We start from the raw sequence: 10,207 nt of genomic DNA, 5'->3' as shown, positions 1-10,207 counted from the left end.
CTTGTCACATTTTTTGTTCCTCTCCCTCCCCCTAAACGTGTGATGTAATTAATGGATGACGCCTAATTGCAAAATAAATGGACTAAAGCATCCACAGACTACAGTAGAAGAGCAAATCAAATTTTAGACCCATAATAATTAAATCTAACTAACCTCAGTCAAAAAATCTGATAATGTTAGCCACATCTGATGATATGAAAGCCATGTGGGATCTATTGACGATTTTGTCGTCAATGTGACTGGGAAAGTATTGGCCCAGAACTGTTATTTAATTACGGTCGAGGTACCTGGGCGTTTCGAAAAAATACTGAAAACCTGGTTCTTACAAATCTGACTTCCTTGGGCTCATTCTGCTCAGAATTTTTAATATTAAAGGGGACACACAAACAGACTAAAACCCACGGTAAACTCTGCTCAAGAAGGCTTGTGTTGGGGGTACTCGGACTACGATATATATAATATACAATCTTAAATACATAGAAAACACCCATGACCTGTGCTTATCACACAAATAAATGCCCTAACTATTCGAACCCAGGACCATCGGCTTCATGGGCAGGGTCTACCCACTAGGCCAGATAGGTCGTCTCACATCCTACCATTAAAAAAGATGTCCCAAAACGTCCGTTCCATTATGTCACGTTTTAGTGTTTGTTTTATTTTCACTTGCGTGACGTAGTGGAAACTAAAAGTTCCATACAAAATTTTGGTACATTTTTTGCATCAGGATTGAATATGCTATGGATTCTGAGTTGGAAGAACCCAAAAAGATCAGGATCTATGAGAATCAGGTTTTCAATAATCTTTTTTTAGAAAACGCTCACCTATTACTAAGAGTAAAAAGGGAGACTAAAACAGTGTGGGTCTAAAAGTTGGTTAGCCCAGAAAGCTGTATACTACTAGTACTGCTAAGTCTTGTCACGTATAGTCAAAGAAATATATGAAAATGTCAGATGAGGGAGATAGAAAACTTGATAGAATAAGGCAAGATTTTTATTTCATTATCTCCCACGTTAAGCTAAACAAGTATACAGTAACTTGTGTAATAGGTACATAGTCATAATGACCGGGATAACAAAATAAAAAATATTCTGATTGATGAAATTCTAATTAACCACTGAATTCTCCACAAGTAAGCAGGACCTCATAAACAAAGGATTGATCAAAGTAATTAATTATCACAGAGTGAAAAAGTAGAGTTGTCAAACCACAGCAGCACAACTAACTAGAAACGGGACGAACAGGGGTCAGGCCTCTCCCGGGATCTCCTCTCCTCCTCATTGAAAAGTCATGGTACGCCAGCATCCAATTTATCTTTTGACAAAAAAATCTGTACAAAATATATTAAATATATACTCTGTAATGCTAAAAACTGTAACGCTACCTCATCAATAGTTCAATCACGATTATTAAATGATTTAAAAACACAATAACTCGATCACGTGCAGAACAAACATTACTCTAGCCGCGGCCGCCGGCCGCTCGGAGACCTATATACAAGTCAACATTAAATCATACTCCTCAGTCTGTCCATTTCTGTATCCGATTTGTAATTCCGTTGCGTTAATTTCATCAGTAGTGGTCATACGATATCGTATCTCGTCCTTTGCTTATCGTCCGTGCGTGGCATCATAATATACATAGTTTCGTAATATTATATAAGTGCGGTGGCCGCTCTGCGCCTGCGGTGAGTGCGGTGAGCCGGAGCGACGCGCCGCCCGCGTTAGTTCCGCTCGGCCTCGTCGCAGTCGCGCGAGATGTGGCCGGGCTTGCCGCACATGTAGCACGTCTTGGTGCCGTCGGGGCAGTTGCGGCTGATGTGGCCCGCCTTGTTGCAGTTGTAGCACGTCTGGCCCGACGAGTCGCGCCCGCCCTCGGGGCAGTTCCGCGCGATGTGCCCCGTCTTGTTGCAGTTGTAGCACGACGGCTCGTCCGGGCTTTGCGCGCACTCGCGCGCTATGTGCCCTGTGCCGTTACATCTGCAAATTCAATTAGCAAAATCAGCACTTTATTCCAATAAAACTATTTTAAAATTCAAATCAGATCAGATCCACGTGTGTTACTTGGAGGGATCATATGAGCAATCAAACTGTGCTATCTAAAACGCATTGTTCCTCTATGACAGCAATCCTAAAGCAAAGAAAGGCTCACTTGGCTTTGCCATGTACATAGAATGGACCCTACCAGACTCCCACGTCAAGTCATGCTGGACCAAATCGCAAATGCCAGGAGGTCGGTTTCAACAATCAACAACGCAGGTTTTTGGAGCTTAATAATAATATACTACTTATTGTTGCTATAGAAAGATTGGAAAGAAATGTATACAAAAACCTTTGGCAGCGGGTAATAAAAGTATGTCGGGGAAGCTTATGAAAGTATGTTTTCTAAGCCCTCATTGTTTTGGGCACAGGTTGAACAACCGTCGCAATTTCATTTAAACGTGACCGCCAACACGTGCGGCACCGACCGAGGTCAGCGCCAGGCCCCGGCGCCCTATGCACGTGTTTTTTCGCAATATCCCCTTACCCACCCCCAAGTGCAATGCACGGAATGTGCGTAGAATTTCAGCGCAATCATTTTTGTACATTAGATGTAAACAAACTTCTGTCAACACGATAATTTGTAAGATAATTTTAAAACATCGGGCCGGGTTATGATACTTCTGGATGACATGGTCCTGATTGTACAGCAAGCTGCAAAATTGGACATAATATAAATGAATTCATTCACTAAGTGATCATGCAATTTTGCGGCTGGGTATACGGTCACGTCTGAAAATAACGTACGATACGGAGTGTGCCAAAGTGCCAAAAATATGTATACACTAACTTTATATATGGGCAATAAGATCGTGTATTACATATTTTTGGCACTAATTTCGTATCGAAATTTTCAGACTTGACAGTATCTGTAAAGACTAAGTATGGCCTGGATTTATCTGATAAAAGGAATAGCTTTGTTTAATTTATAGTACCTACAATAACTCATCTTCCCCGCTCAGATAATGCCCCGTATCAGATATCCACGGTGACAGTCACATCTACCTTTTAATTTTTAATAAATATGACCACTTGACCAGGCACTTTGCTGTCAGCTGCGACGCATTCCGCAATATCGGTAGGATTCTGACGACTTGCTGAGAACATGTCCTTGACATGGGGTTGTGGAGTAGATCGATTATACTTATAAATTCATAATTCCCTGCGAGTATCTTGTATGGTTCCTGCAATACGGCCACATCTCAAAAGTTAAAATTTTCGAGATTGAAAATGAGATGCGCTCGTGCGCGTCTACGCACATGCAGCGGATGTGCTCTGGCCTTATGTTACATTAAATGAAATGAAAACGTTTATTTCAGGCAACTAGAGGCCCATAGATAAATACCTTAAAATTAATATACATATTGTAACAATATATTTAACTAAACACTACAAATCACATTAAAGTTGCGATGCAGTACGCAACCCCGCAGTGTCATGGCCGGCCGGTAGTTAAGATTAAAAGTACTAACGCTACCATAAGCGCAGTTAACATACTTACCTGTTTATGCCTTATCATTACCCGCTTTACTATACTTTTATTTCTCGAGTAGATGCATTATTTATCTGACCTTATCTACCCTCAAACAAGGACAATCAACGCATTAGTTGCGATATATTATATGCCTATAAAAATTAAGTTTGCTAAAGTAGGTCGATAACCTCTCGCTGTTTCGTCCTTTATCGAAGACAATGTCAATGTTATTTTTAAAGCGATAATGCGACAAGGTTGCAATGCAAGGAGTATCTTCTCGGTTATTTACATATCGTGAAGTGATAACGGGCGAAGATTTGGGAGCATCGTGCGTATATTGGAGTTAAATAGAACTTGCAAATAACGTAAACAAACCAATTTATCTTAATTTCTTCATAGTCTCACACTTTTTGAGGACAACCATGATTTTATCAACAGTTTAGTCACGGGTCAACGTCTGAAAATATCAATACGGACAAAGTGCCAAAAATATGTATACACTACCCTAATATATGGGCCATAAAGTCGTGTATACATATTTTTGGCACTTCGATCGTGTCGATGTTTTCAGACGTGACTGTACCTAAAATTTTTTTTTATATCAATGACTAGTTAAAATATATATTCATTATTAATATTTCAATGAGAACGATCATCGTTAAATTTTTAGGTTATACGTCAATAGGCGGGTCCACACAGAGCGAGCATACGCGCGAGGCAATTTCCTCACGCACAAAACAACCAGTGTAGACGTGCCTCGGCCGCTTTGTGAGCGAGGAAATTGCCTCGCGCGTATGCTTGCTCTGTGTGGACCCGCCTAAATGCTAACAAAATCTGTCATATTTGCCATTTCTATTGACCTCCACTTTATTGTTGGTAAGGAATAAAAATAATTATTCACATTATTGAGGTGTTAAAAGTTCAAATTAACATACCTAGCTCAAAAAATTTTTCATAACTTTAATTTGCTTTTTTCAATTTGGAACCTAGGCTTATTTAATGAAAGTTAAAATTGAGCTCATAAACCCGTTATATTTTTCCAAACCGTTATCATGTACCAGACGCAAAGCCTTTTGATTTCTGTTTCGTTAGTAAAACCGTTATACTTAATAAAGTGCTTGTCAGATTAACCGGTTTAAAACAACAAAAACCGGTTTCTTGTGTCTTTGTCTAAACCGGTGTCTTTGTTACGTAACGCGGCACACCACCAGGCCGGCCGGCTGTTTCGTCGCTCGTCGAATAAACTGGTTTAATTAGGTATAAAGTTCTGAAAAACTCGCAGAAAAACAAAAATAAACCGGTATTTACGGCTATTTTTAAAACCGGTCCCGAGCCTTGGCCCCTGGGAGTCAGGAGGATAATGGCTTTTGTCAGTTACTTGTTATATATTGTGTATTTTTACGATCCCTTTACAATCATTCGAGAACTGCAAGGGTTTCTTGTACCGCTGTTTGAGAAACTAGAGCACGAAATGGATGTATTCGGAATAGCGAGGAAAAATATAATGAGCCCTACACCCCCAAGGGTAAAAAGCACAGAAAGGCGCGCGAAGTGTCCGGTGCGGTTGCACTTGAAGCCCTTGCGGGTTGGGAAGGTGACCCAAACTGCCCACGACCAGAGTTAGTGTGTGAATATGATTCGAGATTTATACCACTACAGAAGGTAACAGGGTGAAAAGAAGAAGAGATACTCTATGTTGCCTGTAGCAGCAGTCGGCCTTTGCAGTCGCGCGCGAAGTGTCCGGCGCAGTTGCACTTGAAGCCCTTTTCGTGCTGGGCATATTGGGGATGGGGAGAAGGTGACCCAAACTGCCCACGCCCTGGGTGAATATGATTTGAGCCCCAGGAAGAAAAGAAGAACTCTATGTTACCTGTTAGCAGCAGTCAGCCTCTTAAAGCTCTTTTCGCGCAGGCTGTATTGGGGTGACCCAAACTGCCCACGGCCAGTGTGTGACTAAATTCGAGTCCTATACCCTGACAGAACGCAACAGGATGAAAAGAAGGGAAACTCCATTACCTGTAGCAGCGGTCGGCCTCCTCCTTGCAGTCGCGCGCGAAGTGTCCGGTGCGGTTGCACTTGAAGCACTTCTCGCGCTGGCGGCTGAAGCCGGCGTCGCGCGTCTGCACGCCCCCAGCGGTGCACTCGCGGGCGAAGTGCCCCGTCCGGTTGCATTTGTAGCATACGCTTGAACTCATTGCTGGAAAGACAGGAGATTGGTCAATGGTTTGCATTTATACCTATTACTACCATAATTTGGAGTGTTGTAGTGATATAATAGGTTTACAAATTCAAACCATACTGACGGAACAATTGTGTTTTAAACGTTTTTAGGGTTCCGTAGCCAAATGGCAAAAAACGCTTATGGATTCGTCATGTCCATCTGTCCGTTTATGTCACAGCCACTTTTTTCCGAAACTATAAGAACTATACTGTTCAAACTTGGTAAGTAGATGTATTCTATAAACCGCATTAAGATTTTCACACAAAAATAGAAAAAAAAAAACAATAAATTTTGGGGGTTCCCCATACTTAGAACTGAAACTTAATAAATTTTTTTCATTAAACCCGTACGTGTCAATAGAGTTGAATATCATATCGGCTTTGTATGCGGTATCAGTTCAACGGATCCCCACTATTTTTATTACACCTTCTATAGGCATCAGCTGAGTCGACTCAATGAAAAAGTCTTACTATTACAGAACTTGAAGAATAGTTGAACATTGAAGATACAAATATTCAAGACTTCACTAATGTTTGACTCAACACTATAGTTCATTTTTTTAGCATTAGAAATGTTTTTAGCAAAAATTTCATTTTTGGTACAAGCTTTTATCGCTGACACACTTTTCTTTCCACAGGCAACTAATACTCATAGAGCCAATTCTAAAAACCCCAAACACAATTAGGTTGCGTTGTTTTATCACAGAGTTCCTATGTTCACCTCTTGTCTCCATCATCAGATCAGCTCGATGGTACCATAATATTGCATTGTCACCCAACTTACATATGTATGCAAATTTTCAGCTCAATCGGAAACCAGTAAGTGGATCAAATTTAACTTGCAAGATTTGATTACAAACAGACAACGGTCAGGTGAAAGTAAATAAAAGCTTGTAAAAAGGCAAACAATTTTGATGTTGTTTTATTGAAAAATGCTTTTTAAAAACCAGTAACTATTACTAATTAAATATTATTTTTTATATATTATTTTTTAATGTATAATTGTTGGTGCAATAAAGAATATTTACTTACTTACTTACTTACTTAATGAAAACACTAAAAGATTGTATAGGATTTATAATTGTTACATATTGGCAAATATGCCGCAACTTATTTTTAACACGCTTTTATTAGGTCGACCTGTATGTAACTATGTAATGAAATCTAAGGTAACAAATTTAACCATCTTCCAAGGTCATGAAAATTGGCAGCTGTATGTAGTTCTGATGACAATACAATAATATGGTACTGTCAAACTGATTTGATGATGGAGCTGGAAGATATGAACTGGAACTTCATGATGGAACATCATATCATAGCTGTGTTTGGATTTATTAGAAAAGTCTTGTAATGAACTTTGACCACGATTAGGTTTCAAGGTCTGATGATGAAGCCGGAAGATAGGCACTGGCATTCCATGATGGAATATCGTATCATAGTCATGTTTGCACTTGTGAGAAAGGTCACGTAATGGACTTTGAACACGATCAGGTTTAAAGGTTCTAATTATGGACTTGGAAGTTTTTCAGTTATCTCAAATATATCCTGAGCAAAAAGAACAGCTTGGCTGCGAAATGCATTTTGCCCAAACGCACCGCTTAATTTTTGACGAAGGGAATTATTCTTGTTAGTAATCTTTGCTCAACTTGCGACAAAAAGCGTGTTTTTTAAACTATTAATTTATTCAAAAGTGGGTTTCATAAAAAGACACGTTTAAATCACTTACCTTAAAAAAATGGACTATATGAAGTAGTAGTCATTGTAAAACAGGTGTTACATCACGTGTGTCTATTACTAATATAGGATAGCAGAGGACTTTGAAATGAAACAGAGGCTTGGCTCTGGGATCCGGGTCAGAGTTTAGAGACTCCTGTTATAGGAAATATAAAATAAGTCATAACTTTTAAAGACTTTGTTATATTTAGACAGTCCTCTGTGCCAAGGATGCATGGAGACAGAATGGGAGAACAAACAAATGGGACCAGCATTTTATCCTTTTGTTGTTTCCTCATTTTGGCTGGTGGAATTGACTTTTCAGTAATGATTTTAAGTGATAAATATTGTTAATTTGGATTTGATTTGTAATGTTTTACAGATTCTACAGTTAGCAAATTCTTTGCGTATGGTATGGTTAAAAAAATTGTGTTTCACTTGTTGGCAGTTTGTTCAACTCTTGTCTAGAAACCCTTGCAAATTCCATTTTCGAACCACTCACTAAGCTCATGCCTCAATTTTGGAATCTTTTGCTTGCTCGGGTACCTATCAATATTAGCATGAGGGGTTAAACAACAACTTTGCCCCCTTCTTCTCCACAAATAACTATTTCTACCTATTTGCGTATATAACTCAATGCACAAGTGATATAATTAGTTTATAAATATTTAAGTAATTTAATGCTCCTATATATTCATAATTGCATGCTTCTCCATTATTAAAAAGGTATGACTTGTGTAACATGTGTACTATACATATTACTATGACCCTGACCGATTGTACCACTGATAACACAGCAGTTTGATTTCCTGTTGCATGATATGACAAACACCTAATAATGATAATCATAAGAAAGATAATTTATGTAGGTACCTTAGAAAAGTATTTTAAAGTTCTTATCATAGAACAATGATCAAAAACTGTAAATATTTAAAAAATCTTACAAACTATACAAACACAATTTCTTTCAACTTTAATTTCTTTATCAACATGTATAATTATTATCCAATTTATAATTTATCACAAAACAATACACTTCATGCAATCCTCCATTAAAATCTCATTGTAAAATAAAACAAATTGACAAGATGAAATACTTTCTCATATTCCTCCTAACTCGGGTTGGCCATGCCATACCACAGACAATTACTTTCTAAATTGATAGGGTCAGCAAGTTATTTAGGTCTAACTGTACTTTATATGGTTTGAGAAATTCCTTCATTTTCCAGCATTTTAAGTTTTACTTCAAGAAATTAGGTACAGGTTCATATAATTTTTGATACTATTATGATAATTAAATAGATGTAAAAAAAATAGCAATGACAAATAACAATTTCTTAAGCCAAAAATTAAAAAAAATACCTCGGACGAGTTTCTCATATAACTGGAAGATATTTGCCTGAGAACACCTAAATAACGGACATACAATGTGAATTGGATCATGTGTTTCTGGTAGACTAAGATTTTACGATACAGATTGGATTTATGTGAGAACATTGTATGTACAGAGAATGCAGTGTTGAAAGTTGCAATGTTACATTGTATAAGTATAACAATTATAATGTACCTATGTCAATATTACTCTAGGCTTTAAATATGTGTAGGATTTCTTACCAGAGAAACCAAATTGAAGAAATACAATATCTAAGTAAACATTACAAATTGCTTTAATCTTAGTTTTTATGTTGTGTAGCTTCATACATTCGAGTTTATATCAATGTAGAATTCGGGAGATATCACAATCTAACAAGAATCTTAATTACTTGCCATCTCAATACAGTGGCCAACAGGTTTGTGGCCTATAAAGTAACCTCAAACAGCTCACTTGTAACAAGTGCCTTTTGATGAATATTCACAGCACACTTACGTCGTGTATTTATACGATTTCTCAAGCGGCTCACAGTACATTGATGCGTCATAACCAATAGAGGAAAAAAGAGAAAAGTCGCTACGACATGCCGACGACAAGGTGAAAAGCTGACGTACGACACAACCTAAGTCAACATGAGGATCTTATTCACGATATCTCTACTCGCTATCAGTATATAAATACGGAGAAAGACGAAAAGCAACACATTTCACAACTAATTACCGTATCAAGATGTGTGTCAGAAAGCCAGTACTTGTCAAACTTGACCACGTTCAATAAACAACCTAAACATAACGCGGCAAATCTAAGCATGAGAAAATTTCACCTAAAACACACTGGAATTACACGAAATCGACAGAATCTCACGATGCATATAAAAAAAATACAGTTGGAAAGTACGTACGCGGGACGGTAGCCAAACCACGTGTAGAGGTACCGGTAGCGCGCGATTTAAGAATGATTACGACCCTTATCACTTACCGATTTTGTGTGAAACTTCAAAAACACTTAAATCACTATTATTTAGATCGTTGGTCGATCGAAATTTCTCTTGAATTAACAAATTAGCTGCAATTTATGACGCGTCGTCTGCAAGGAAGCCAGCCACCATCACTACGAATTCGTAAAAGACATTTTCGCCATAGACACCACTCGAAGTTTATGAAAACGAAAAAGCCATAAACAACAAAGGCGTTTTTTACACTTCTGGCAAATTTTGAACAAACCAATACTTTGTGGTTGTCTGTGGTAGTGTTACTAGAAATAAATTATGTTCCCACTTAAGGGACTAATTTTATTCCTAACGAAACTTAAACCTTTTTTTCTTACTTACATAATATAGTTGTAGACCCTTGCCGACAATGGTTATTGTTATTAAATCTACTCTACCTT

General features: G+C 38.1%; 1 protein-coding gene across 2 annotated transcripts; it reads right to left on the bottom strand.

Annotated features, from left to right (window-relative positions):
* Positions 1-977: 977 nt before the first annotated feature.
* On the bottom strand, positions 978-9,956 carry LOC133527445 (CCHC-type zinc finger nucleic acid binding protein). 2 transcript variants are annotated; one of them, XM_061864462.1, is made up of 3 exons: positions 8,320-8,449; positions 5,530-5,710; positions 978-1,979 (listed from the first exon to the last, which is right to left on the bottom strand). In XM_061864462.1, the coding sequence occupies exons 2-3, from the start codon at positions 5,706-5,708 to the stop codon at positions 1,724-1,726; spliced, it is 435 nt and encodes a 144-aa protein (XP_061720446.1). In that variant the 5' UTR covers positions 5,709-5,710; positions 8,320-8,449; the 3' UTR covers positions 978-1,723. The 2 variants fall into 2 exon arrangements, with proteins under 2 accessions (XP_061720446.1, XP_061720445.1); XM_061864461.1 differs by lacking the exon at positions 8,320-8,449 and adding an exon at positions 9,797-9,956 and having other exon boundaries at positions 1,295-1,979.
* Between the last annotated feature and the right edge of the window lie 251 nt (positions 9,957-10,207).

Source organism: Cydia pomonella, chromosome 18 (genome assembly GCF_033807575.1).
Source record: "Cydia pomonella isolate Wapato2018A chromosome 18, ilCydPomo1, whole genome shotgun sequence".
In the NCBI taxonomy this organism is placed as follows: domain Eukaryota; kingdom Metazoa; phylum Arthropoda; class Insecta; order Lepidoptera; family Tortricidae; genus Cydia; species Cydia pomonella.
This window is presented reverse-complemented; position numbering and strand designations above follow the sequence as displayed.

What these genes read in the sequence shown, in the direction of transcription:
- LOC133527445 (XM_061864461.1), bottom strand. Translation starts at nt 5,708, where the DNA reads ATGAGTTCAAGCGTATGCTACAAATGCAACCGGACGGGGCACTTCGCC. An exon ending in GAGGCCGACCGCTGCTACAG is followed by an intron (nt 1,980 to 5,529) that starts GTAATGGAGTTT and finishes TTGAATTTGCAG; the next exon opens with ATGTAACGGCACAGGGCACA.